Source organism: Rattus norvegicus, chromosome 10 (genome assembly GCF_021556685.1).
Source record: "Rattus norvegicus strain SHRSP/BbbUtx chromosome 10, alternate assembly SHRSP_T2T, whole genome shotgun sequence".
NCBI lineage: Eukaryota > Metazoa > Chordata > Mammalia > Rodentia > Muridae > Rattus > Rattus norvegicus.
In genome coordinates, this window is record NC_141543.1 from 92045027 (window position 1) to 92058059 (window position 13033).

The 13033-nt window shown below is 46.6% G+C and overlaps 1 protein-coding gene across 12 annotated transcripts in view; it reads right to left on the bottom strand.

The window, feature by feature from the left end:
• The window catches only part of Stat5b (signal transducer and activator of transcription 5B), a 70672-nt gene that overhangs the window by 33006 nt on the left and 24633 nt on the right, over window positions 1–13033 (bottom strand). For 3 of the 12 annotated variants that reach the window (XM_087569920.1, XM_087569914.1, XM_087569916.1), the window contains exon 1: window positions 8860–9356. In XM_087569920.1, coding sequence (XP_087426046.1) covers window positions 8860–8904 — 45 coding nt within the window. In that variant the 5' untranslated portion in view covers window positions 8905–9356. 12 annotated transcript variants of the gene reach the window in all.

Sequence of the window (13033 nt, forward strand, 5' to 3'; positions counted from 1 at the left end):
TTAAGGCCAGTTCTGGTTTACAAGATGATACTTTGTCTCTCAAAAAAAACAAAAAAACAAAAAAACCCCCAAAAAACAAAAAACAAAACAAAACAAAACAAAAACAAAAAACAAAAAGCAAAAAGCAAAAAGCAAAAACACCAAATGCCTTTGTTTGTTTTTTGAGACAGTCTCACTCAGTAGCCCTGGCTGGTCTGCAACTTAACACGTAGACCAGCTAACCTTGAACTCACAAAGATCCCCCTGTCTCTACCTCCTGAGTGTTGGTAGTAAAGGTGGGCCCGCCTCCAAAAGCTGTAAAGACAAAATTGCAGAAACAGCAGAACTGGACGGAGCTGTGCCAGGACAGGCAGGGTGTGGTATAAGGGCAATGCACGTTTTAGGTTTTCTATTTGTTCTTAGTTTTTATTAAAGAGTGGAATGCCGAGCTCTGAGAATTTGTCAGAATATTTCTATCTTTCCGATTCTGAGCATGGCATGGTATTTTTTTCTTTTTAAATAGCACACTACTTGAAGGGTAATAGCTGGTAAATACAAAGTGGTAATTGCCTTATTTTGATAAATGTGGCATAGTTTCACAACATAAAAGTGCTTTAATAGGGACAGGAAACAGAGCTCCAGAGTGGATTTTGCTCACTACCTGTCAAGAGGATAAGAAGGAATCGAAGGCTTCCAGCACACACATGTGATGAATGCTGAGTGACAGATTTCACAAGTAAGGTGATCTCATCATCACACACTATGTGAGGGGGCATGCCCTTCCCCAGATATGAAAAGTCTGTGTCCGTTAAAATTAAAAAAAAATATAAAAGCCACACTCAATAGTACAGTCGTGTTTGTGTTACTTTTAAACTGTGGGCTTTATCCACATAAACTATTCGAGGCTTACGTAGGTTACTGTGTACCCATTATGGCTCCTTGTTATAACTTCCTATAGCTCCCATTGTAACTTCCTACATGCTAAATAGCTCACTCCACACAAAAACTGTTCCCACTCCTCATCAGGTTAAACGCCCAAACGTCCAGTTAGTGCCTTTTCCATCCATGCCCGTCGGAACTCTCCACACTCACCAGGAAACAAGGTTGCACACAGGTGTAAGCAGGGGCCCTGTCCCCATACTTTCCGTCTATCCAGCCACCAGCTGCTACTCCTCCCGCAGGCACGCAGGGAGACGGCCTACCACGCGCATGCTCTTCTCTGCTTCTTGACCTGGCAGCTCAGTTCTCAGTGCGTGACACTCTGACAAGGGAGGAAGTGGTTTGTATCTCTGGTAAATCATCACGGGGGGGGGGGGGCTCCACTCTAAACACTGGGAAATGGATTCACCATCGTATTTTTAGGACAGGGTTGACAGTCAGCCGAGCTCTGTGCAGTCATACTTGTGGAGTTCACAGCCTTCCAGAGCAAGCCACAACGGCTCAGCCTGGACACAGAGTGCTATACCCACTAAACACACCCAGCACCTATGTTGACCCAGAACACGGACCTATCCAAGGGTGGAGAAGGTTAAAGGGCCAGAGGTACCTTTTTGTAGAAACCAAAATGTGTAACTGACCACAATGTCTCAGGCTTATTGGAAGCTAAAGGGAGGGAGGCCTCCTATGCAAGTGGCAGGTGTTATTTTGTATCAATAGCTAACAGTCTAGCAGAAACATTTTCTTTAACAAATATATATATATATATATATATATATATATATATATGTGTGTGTGTGTGTGTGTGTGTGTGTGTGTGTGTGTGTGTGTATTTAGGGCAGCTCTGGGTAGCCCAGGCTTGCCCCTGGCACTGGACTCAGGATGTAGTTCAACGCCAGATCCTCCCACTCTGCCTCCTGTGTACTGAGATTATAGGTGTGTTCTGTTACTTTTGTGCTGGTGATCAATTTGTGCCTGTTAGTCAGAGCTCTACTAACTAAGGATATACTCCCAGCCCAAAACATAAGCATTTGCAAACAAAGCCATTACTCTGAAGGTTTTCAGAACACCGGAGACTGTTTTGCTATAACTACCCTGGCAGAAAGTAGGCTCTCTCTGCTGGAAGCTTCCAGAGAAACTCTGCCAGTAGACTGAACGAATTCTGGCTTGAGGAGAGATGAGGGTCTAAAACACCCACGGAGAGATATGGTTTGCCGATGTAGTTTTTATTATGTGGAACATCTATAATTGCTGAGTTTTTCTTTTCTGTGTGGCAGCAGAGCTCGAACCCAGGGCCTCACACGTGCCAGGTGAGCCCTGTAGCGCTAGGCTACATCCCCAGTAGGATTGGGGATAGAACATGAGATTAATGTTCTGAAGACCACGCTGAGCTCAGCTACTTACAGGTTTTCAAAAGACCTGCTCTCCCAATTCCTCTGTGCCTCAGGCTTCAAACTTCCTAAATGAGGAGAATATGTCTGTGTGTGCGTAGGGTGTCAGAAGCATGGGTTATATGTGTACATATGTACGTATGTGTAGTCAGCCCCCGAGGGGCCAACGATTCACACTTACACACAGGACTTCCTACTCCCCATCCCCACCTTAACTAAACTCAACAAACTTTTCCACAGTCAATTCTCTGACTGATGACCAGCTCTTGCTATCCCTCTGCTTAACTAAAGTTCCACAGGATAAAATTCACCTTCCTTTAGAAATAAGGTAATCCTTTTTCTTACTTTTATTGCATTTGGCAGTTAGAGAACAACTGGTAGGGGTTTGTTCTTTCCTTCTACTATGTGTGTGCTGGGGAATCAAACTCAGGTTGTCAGGCTTGGTGGCAATCACCATTATCCACTGAGTCATTCTGCTGGCCCTGATACTCTCCTCCCTTCCTTCTTTCCTCCCTCCCTCCCTCCCTCCCTTCCTTCCTTCCTTCCTTTCCTTTCCCCCTTCCTTCCTTCCTTCCTTCCTTCCTTCCTTCCTTCCTTCCTTTTTTATGTATAGATCCCATTACAGATGGTTGTGAGCCACCAAGTGGTTGCTAGGACTTGGACTCGGGACCTGTGGAAGAGCAGCCAGTGCTCTTAACTGCTGAGCCATCTCTCCAGTCCCAGATACTCTGATTTCTTAATTTCCACGACACAAGGACTTTATAGACAAGAACGTATGGAAGGGTGGGGCAGGGGCACTGTGAGTCCTGTTCCCCTAACTCAGAAGGACACTGAAAACTGGAGGACAAAGGGGGCATGAGAATAGCTTAGGCTTACATGAGCCCCGACACACATACACACACACACACACACACACACACACACACACACACACACACACGGCATATGCTGTGATCCATCCATGGCATGTTCACAATAGGCAAATTGAGAGAGACGGAAAATAGTGAGGTTCAACTTTTGGGGAAGTGAGGAAGTGAGGAAAACGCATTAGTGGTAATGGTCTACAATGCTCAGAAGACTTTGAATTCCGGACATCTTAGAATGATGATGGAGCCAGAGAAATGGCTCTCAGGTAAAAGCACTTGTCATTCAAGTCTGATGACCTGAGTTTGACCCCTGCAACCCTCAGTGGAATGAAGAGCAAACACCCAATAGCTGTCCTCTGACCTCCACAAGCATGCCATGGTACAGACACACACACACACACACACACACACACACACACACACACACACACACACACGTGTGCGCACGCGCGCGCACCAAACAAAATAAAAAGGTTTATTTTATAACACTGGATTCTATCTCAATAAAGCTGTAATTGAAAAAGAGACAAAAGCTAGGCCTGGTGGTACACACCCTTAATCCCAGTACCAAGATGGCCCCATCTGTCAATGCCAAGAGGCCCCGATTGTGCTGTGCCCTGCGGTCACTGCCCAGAGCTGCCAATGTCCTGAGAACTTGTAAGTTGTCATGTCACCCTCTGTACTTTTGCACACATTGTCACACTTCATAATTTAGAGAGAAAGGGGAAAATAGAACAAGAAAGCCTGATGTTGGGAGACTCTGGTTTCAGCAAAGGCTAGGGAGAGCTGGCAGATGGACTCAATGGAGAAACATTGGTTCTAATCTGAAAAGTTCCAGGCGAGGCGCCAGCACAGCAAACTGTTAAACCACCCGGCACCCGCTGAGGACCGAGGGACCCTGGGAGGAGGATAAGGGGCCAGGTCTCTCTGGTCATGTTGTCGGTCTCACTGTCAATGTCAACATTAGTACATTAGTACTGTATTCAGTGGTGATGGTCACCGAATACAAGGACTTTGAGAGACAGAAAATATTAAATGTAGTGATGAATAAGGCTGTGTTCATACTGGCCTGACATCAAGCAAGGTTAGAGTAAAATGACCACATCTAAAAGTAGGTCAACACCAGGCCATCTGCCCTTTAAAACAACAAAGCAAGACGGCCTGACCACTAGCTTGTGAGCAGCCAGAAAGGAGATCCTCTTTTCGGGGAGAGAAAAAAAAATCGTAAGCACACGGGAAGGGAACAGGAGTGAAAGTGTTTGGCCCACAAAGAAACAAACAAGGAAAAAATTTGCCCGGGCAACAGAGATAATAACGTTCTGGGAAGACAATCAGTCACAAATCTTCACATCATAGCCCAGTCACCGCTGCTCTGGGAAGAAAAGCGGTAAAGGAGAGAAGGACAGGAGGTAAGGGGTAGGAGGGTGGGGAGTTGGGGTGGCTACTTGTTAAGTGCAGAAGGTAAGCCCACATCAGTGGGTCCTCACACATTTAAACTTCTCACCTAAATACAACCACATTTATATTAAAATGTGCATAAGCTCAGAAATAAAGTAGGCTGGGCTGGGGGTGGGGTGCGGCTTGTGGTTGGTAAAGTGCTCATGGTGCTGTCCTTAGGAGCTGAGTAACAACCTCAGGACCCGTGTCAAAGAACAGCAGGCGCTCCTGACCCCAGTTCTGGGAAGGCATTCCGGAGGATGCCTGGGGCTCACCGGCCACCATAGCTCTCAGTTGGCAAGTTCCAGGTTCACTGAGATACCCAGTCTCCAACCTTCCTAATGCTGTGACCCTTTAATACGGTTCCTCATGTCGTGGCGACCCCCCCAACCATAAAATTATTTTCGTTGCTACTTCATAACTGTAATTTCGCTACTGTTATGAATTGTGACGTAAATATCTGGGTTTTCCAATGGTCCGAGGTGACCCCTGTGAAAGGGTCGTTCAGCCCCCATAGAGGGTGCAACCCACAGGTTGAGAACTGCTGCTATAGAGCAGTTGAGAAAGGCGCTCGACATTGACCTCTGGCTTCTGCACACAGGGGTGAGTATATGTAGATTCAGACAAGAAGCATCAAAGCGGCTAAAGCCATGACGATGCCAGTGTCTGGGAACAGGATGTTCTTGCCCTCTCATGCTTCTTGCTATTCACAGAATGAAAAGGAGCTGGAGGGGCTGGGGATTTAGCTCAGTGGTAGAGCGCTTACCTAGGAAGCGCAAGGCCCTGGGTTCGGTCCCCAGCTCCGAAAAAAAAGAACCAAAAAAAAAAAAAAAAAAAAGAAAAGAAAAGAAAAGGAGCTGGAGACACAGCCCATTGGTCGAGCTCTGGCCTAGAAGGCACAAGACCCTGTTATCGAGTCCCTGAACCTTTTGGGGGGTGTCAGGGGAAAGGTACATCAGCAGGTGAATCTCGTGGATAACACTCTAACAGAGGGATTGGACAACCCCAACCATGTATAGGGCAGAGTGGCACTATACATTTTCAGACTTGACATGCCGAGATGCATCGCAAAGAATCAGGAAGAAACAAATATCAGCCCCGGTGCCTGTAGCTCACGTACAACAGAGACCGTTAGAGGCCATCCTTCCCCCCCACTCCACACCCCACCATGAGGACGACAGAACACCCCTGAAACATGCCGTTTTCCAGAACTTCCCAGCTGAGAAGCAGAACGCAGCGTTGGGGGCTGCTCTGCTGGAGAAATGTGACACCAACCTGGACCGCGCACCTTAAGGAAAAGAAACAACCAAGAACGGAACTAATCCCCACTATCACCTCCACCCCCACAAATCCAAACTGTAAGCCCTAAGGAACAGCAAATCAACAAACAAACAAACAAAAGAAACAGAGCAAAGAATTGGTTTAGAAAAAAAAAAAAGAAAAGAAGGAGACACCTGTACAGAGGTATAACTGTCAGAGCACGTTAAACGCAGAATCGCAGGGCCGAGAGCTAACGCTCAGCAGGTAATGCGCTTATGGCGAAGCCCTCATGACCTGAGTTCAACCCCTAGGACCCGAGTGTGAAAGAACCCGCTCTTACAGGTTGTCCTTTGATCTCAGTTTTCCGGCTTCCCTACACACACACACACACACACACACACACACACACACACACACGGGGGTGGGATGGTAAATCTTCCTTTGTTTTTAAGCAGAAACTCATCATTAAACATTAAGACATTATTGAGATAATTAAGGGAAGCTAAATATGGCCTATATATTTGATATTATTGTGCCTTGGGTGGCCTTATGTCAGCTATAAAGCAGAGGATGACCTTGAACTCCTGATTCTCCCACCTCTACCTCCCGAGTGCTGTGATTACAGGCATGGGTTACAGGCAGTGTTTATGCAGTGCCCAGGTCCCAACCCGTGGTCTTCTACACGCTAGGCAACGGCTTTACTGCCCATCCAGGGCCCACTGCCAGCCCTCGAGTCAGAGTTGAATTTCTTGAGCGTGGCAGGCATTGAGGTTGTGCAGGAGATGCCCTAGTTCATCGTGCGCGTACTCCAGCCTCTAAGGCTTAAGGGGTCACGACGTCTTCATCTTCACCTTCCAAAGGAGGGAAGTGTGGTGTGCGTGGGAGTGGTAACACAGATGTGACAACTGTTCGCAGTTGGTGAAGTCTGTCTGGGGCTGGCTGTCCTGTTCTTTCAACTTCCCGGGGACAATAACTTACTAATTTTCAAAGTCAGAATTAAGAGCAAACATTTGGAAAGAGGCAAATAAGGACACTGAGCAGGCGACTGGCGTCTCCCCTGGAACTGGTTCCGAGCAGCGCTGAGAGTCTGGGCTTCTCCGGCTGTGTGTGGTGGGCAGGAGGATGCCAGCATCCTTCCCTGCACAGCACCGTCTCCGAGTCCAAGCCTAACAAGCAACTCGAACAGCCATTAGAGGAGGGTTACCACCGTACCGTTTTCCAGATGGCGGCGAGCATTTGCTGGAGCCTATAAATAATGGCATCTGTGTTACAGAAAATAAGAAACACATTCTCAATATTTTCTTCATTAAAAATCCATGGCCTCTCTCTTTCCATTGAGAGTTATAGTCCTGTCTCCACTTAGTGGAAATTTGCTTTGAAGAGTGTTTTTTGTTCTAGGTCAACTCTTAAGGACAACCACTAGTTAAACAGTACGAGACGTTGTGGGAGAAACTGGAAATAACATGAAATGGGGGAGCGCGGAAGCCGCCGCATGTTAACCTGTGGGATGACAGGGAGCCGTCTAAATCACACGGAGAAGCAACCATGATGAAACCCAAACACCATGTCAATGCGTCGTCAAGGATTAAGAAAAGAATGTAGTAAGTGTATTGGAGACAAGAATGTATGGAAGGCTGAAGAATAATCTGAGGAAGGTCTAAAGGGTGTAAGTACCTGTTACATTAGGCAACAGCCTTCTGATCCCTTTTCTGCGGTTATTAAATTGCGTCTAAAACTTGAGAACTTGGGAGTGTGGTCTGAGCATGAGCGAGGCCATAGGCTTGATTCCCGTCCCCATATCACAAACTGGGCTTTTCAAGATATAATACTTAAAATACAAATTCAGTAACAATGGACACTCCGCTGGTGACCATCCCGTGGGCACCAGGTTTAAAGGGATGCACAAAGACAGAAGAGCACAGGCTGTAATACCAGCACCTGGAAGTCTCAGGTGTCTGGATCCCAAGTTCAAGTCCAGTCTGAGCCACACGGTGAGTCCCCATGATAAGGACACAAAAAATGCAGAAAGAGGGATGGAGAAAGGGGGTCAGTGGCTAAGAGTCTGGCGTGTAGCAGTGAGGACCAGCGTTCAGACCCCAGACCCTACGTAACAAGCTGGGCAAACGCCTGTAACTCTATCTCAGAGGGATCCAGCACCTTCTGGTCCCCCACTCATGCACCTGCACATACATGTGCACATACAGCCATGCACTCACACACTACTTATTATTTTTTTACACACACACACACAGAGTATTTCCCAACACTCCATTACTAACTGATATCTTTGATTTAAGTAGGACATGACACCGTGGAACTTTAGTCATAATATTTCTTTAAAGGAATGGAAGCCTATCACTTTCAGGTACTTAGCAACTTAATCTGTTTTCAAGGAGTGGGTCAGGATTACTAATGGCTGAGATGAATGTGGAACCCAGGTCTATTTATACGTCCCGCCAGCTCCCTTTTCGCTCTTGGCATGACCAAAGAACTTAACAGCCACTGTGGGCAGAACGAGAAACACAGAAAACCATTCAGAACAGCACAACAATTCCCTCAAAAAAAAAAAAAAAAAGTTACACTTCCAGCACATGAACCGCACGCCTGCCCACATCTGGCTGACATGACGGCCTTGGATGGTGAGGATCAACAACTAAAGGCCTCTGGAAAGCTGCTGGGACAAGATGAGGTAACAGAAAACCTCAGCTGTTAGCTCCTGACTTAGCTCCTACTCACAGGCTGATGGGACTGGCAGAAACAGGTCTTCTTGGCTCCTATCAACTTAGCTTTCGCCAAGAACCCATATGTAGCCCAGGCTGGCTGGAAGTAACTATGTAGCCCAGGCTGTCCTCCTGCCTCAGTCTAAGTGTCAGCTTCGCAAGAGTGCACCCTGTACCACTCATGTACATCCACTCTTCCGGCAGTCTTTGCCACCCACAGTCAATCTAGGAAACGGACGGAGAATACACCGGAGAGGCACACCTACCTACCGATCCCGACTTGCACGCAGATTCGAATTGCTGGGTCGAGCACATTTACACAAATTATCATCCATTTTTACTTCGGGTCACAGACATGGTATTTGAAAAAAAAAAAAGCTTCTTGCTTAGAAAATTAAAATGTTTTCTTGCCAGGAAAAAAAAAACAGCATCAGAGGAAAAAAAAAATGGTTATCCAGATAGGAGAATCAATGTCGTTGCCAGGACATTTACGACGGAATGAGTTGAGATTGTAAGGTGTCCACCACCTTCGCTACCTTTCTAGCCCTGGGACGACTCTGCCACCAAACAGAATCACCTTTTGCCTAAGCTGCTTTTCTGGACACAGATCTTCCTTCGCTGCACAGCGACTAACACAGCTAAACACAGCTCAGCACCGTGACCAGGGGCTGTGCGGGGGCTCCTGCTTCTACAGGCTTGTGCCTTGGGCAGCTGGGCTAGAGGCAGAACTCTACCCTCGTCGCTCACCGTTCACTGGCTGCGATGTTACAGGAAGAAGCAAAGAGCAGCGATTTCCTTCCAAAAGGTCAGCTGCTTCAGACAGACCAAACAGAAAGCTGCGAGTTCTCGCCAACTTCCCCTCTGCAGCCAGGACGCAATCACACTTTGTTTCCAGTAAAGCTCCCAAGAAAAACAAATGGAGACCCACAACCTCTGCCACCAAAGGGTCTGGGCTGCCTAAGTTGAGAGCAGTTAGAACATGAAGCCTCGTGCTTTCTAAACGGCAGGGCACCATTAAGAACTGCTGGCTTCAAAGTGAGAGCATACTTGGAAGGAGGTGGAGGGGAAGGACAGGAACCATCTTAGATTTTGATTGTTTATTTCTTTTGTATGTTTTGTGTGTGTTGCATGTGTGTCATGGCATATGTGTGGCAGTCAGTGGACAGAGTCTGTTCTCTCCTGTTCTCTCCATTCCCGGTTTCCGTGCTGGCAATCAAACATGCTTGGTGGCAAGCACCTTTACCAACGAGCTATCATGCTTGCCTCCCCATTCCTGTTTCCTACATGAATAATCCCGAAGTCTCTCTATCTAAAAATATGATAGCAATCTGGCGATAAGAGTGACATTTAAAATCTCCAGGTGATTGACAAAATTAAAATGTCAGACTTTTCTCAAACTGAAGGCAAAACGGCCGTGAGGCTGGAACACTAGCTACTCTTCCAGAGGATCTGGGTTCAATTCCCAGCACCCACATGGCAGCTCATAAATGTCTGTAACTCCAGTTTCAGGGTATCCAACACCCTCACTCAGACATACATGCAGGTAAAAATACCAATGCACATAAAATAAAAACAATAAATCATTTTAAAAATTAAGAGAAAACAAACAAATGAAAGCCCAGCCATCCACCATGGTCAGCAAGCATGCAATGCCCAAACCCCAGAGGCCACAGAGCGCACGCAACGTCTGAGATTAGACATGGAGAAAAGACCACTAAACCGATGAGCAAAAAGACAAGTAAAGTCTTCTTCAGATAGTAATTCCAAACACTTAAAATGACGCTGAAGATTTTAGTGTCCCACCCCAACAGTATTGTATTCTCGCACAGACTTCTGTAAATTAAAAGAGCACCAAACTATAGGAGAGTTCGAATTTGCTTCTCCTAGAGACGGCAGCGTAAGGTCCTTCCCAGTGCAAAGGAGAAGGAAGAAAAATGTTTTAACTGTCTACATATGTCTTGCAAGAAAATGTGATGGGCTAGACTGGACAGATAACTCAGTCGGTAGAGAACTTTTCTGGGAAGCCTGAGAACCTAAATTCAAATCCCTCAATCCCATAGTGATGAATGTTTATAATTCCAGTAATGGGAAGACCAGAGGTAGACACACCGTTGCTAACCAGATAATATAGCCTATTTGAGAAGGTTCCAGGCCAGGGAAAGACCTTGTCAAACAAAAAAGAATGACACACAGTTGTCTTCTGACCTCCACACACATGAACACATGAACACACACACACACACACACACACACACACACACACACACACACACACACACACACAGGAAAAGAAAAAAAAAACCCATGTGACGAATCCCTCTGAGAGGCTCACATGGCATGCCATCAGCTCCGTGTGGTTTCTAACTACTCTCTTTCAGGTTGTGGTGGCAACAGAGACACCAGGCCTTTTGTGGGAGGCGGTCTTCACAGAAGCTGGGCTTTGATGATGGAGCGCTTAACCCCAGGCTCAGAACATGCTCCAGATGAAGACAACTGAGAGCTCCTGGGGTGGAAGAAACTTGTTACATATGCTAAATTAAGCCAGCAACTTAGAAATTAGAAACTGTTTCATGTCGACACAAAGCAAACTACTTACTTTCCGCTCCACTCTGTCTCTGCTTTACAGCAGCAGGGGGGTTGGCACGCAGGGGAGAAAGCTAGCAGTGGGTCCCAGTAGCAGAAGGAATAAAAAGTATCAAGGAGCTATTGCCACATGTCACACACCTCTGAGTGCTCTGCATGTGTCCTTAATACATCTCTCAAGGACACCTGAGGTGGCTCTAATAGGGCCACAATGCCACAAGGCAACGGGCTTAAGTGTTAGGGCTCTCAGATTCCCTAGGAGGCTTCGCACTTTCAGAGAGCATGCGCTCGGCCTCACCTCTTTGCTCATTAAAATTGTCGCTTAGTTAATGGCCATCGACTTGAGTCAGTGAGTAAAGGCACTTGCCACCAACCTGACAACCTGAGTTTGATTCCTGGGACCCACACGGTGGAGACAGGAAACCGATTCTTACAGTCGTTCTTTGACATCCACTCATTCACGGCATACACATGTATGTACGCCATTTTTTTTTAATTAAAAAATTCCTCATTTAGCCAAAGTAGTTCTTTCGGAAGCGTATCTTTGTCTCGAGGCTGTTTTACCGTAAAGTCTACAGAATAAATTATGCCAGAGTGCAACTTCCAAACAGACACAACCCAAAAGAAAGCTTTAAATCAGATCTTTCTGGAAGCCTTCAAGCACAACTGAAGGAAGCCATGGGAGGGTGTGGTGCATCTTTATCCTTCTGAGCCAATCAGAAGTCAGCTAAAAGCTTGGGGTTGTGGAGGTAAACAGGGGAGGACCATCCTGAGAGAGAGGATAGCTCTCTGGTGGGGTTAATACCTCGGTCCTGACAGCTCCTGGGTCAAAATGAGCGGTGAGGTGTGCTAGGATGCCAGCCGGCTGGACTGTTACTCATGACCAACACTGGGCACATCCTGCTCAGCTCTGGTTTTTATAAAGGGACACCCCACCAACTATGGGGGGCGCAGGATAGGACTGACCCCCTAGGGAGCCATGGTAGGGCTGAAGCTGGGCATCGCCTGGGAAACTGGTCACACGATAGCAATAATTTACATCCATTTACCCAAGGCTGGTGCACCTGACGGTAGAAATAACTGTGTTGCTATGTCGGTGTGCTTTAAATATGAGTTGAAGGCCAGAAATCCTCAGGGTTCACCAAGCCATGCTACAGAGAAGCACATAATGGTAGTCAACGTCTGGATTTTACCTTATGCATGGCCTATCAAGGGGGAAACTGAGAACAAGGACATCTGACAATCTCGAGCTCCTAAGAAAGGTGGTCCCTTGTACAGTTTCACACCTCAGTGAGGAAAAGAACACAACAATGTTGTGTCTCTCGTCATTTTGAGCACCTCACTTTGAAAAGACAGACTGCACTACCTCTCTAGGGTTACAATTTGGCCCGCACTCTGCCTGGTACATGGTAGGTATTTGGTAATTGAGTATTATACAGCATTTCAGTAGGTCTCCATGTTACAGAGGGAACCAAATTGGGAGGAATAGCCGGCAGGCCAATTATTTCCTTCAATGTGTTATTTTTAACACATTATTTGAATCCTTATTAGAGGAGTAATGGGAGTGAATCACATTTTATAGAAACCGTGACGGAGGTTTTGACTCATTGCTAGTGTTAATCAACAGACAGACCATCCGTAAACATCGTGACGGGTTTGGAAAATAGAGCTAACACCTCACGGCGGCGACTCCAAAGGGAAGAACCACATGGGTTGTGAGAACGCTGTTCTGTGCTCGAAGCCTCAAGAAAATTCCCTTTGTCTCCAAGCAAACTAAACTGCTCCCTTTAATGACACTGTGAGAAAGAAGCTGAGTAAAAACGGAAGGCACAGCATTTCGCCAACAGCAACAGCACACTCC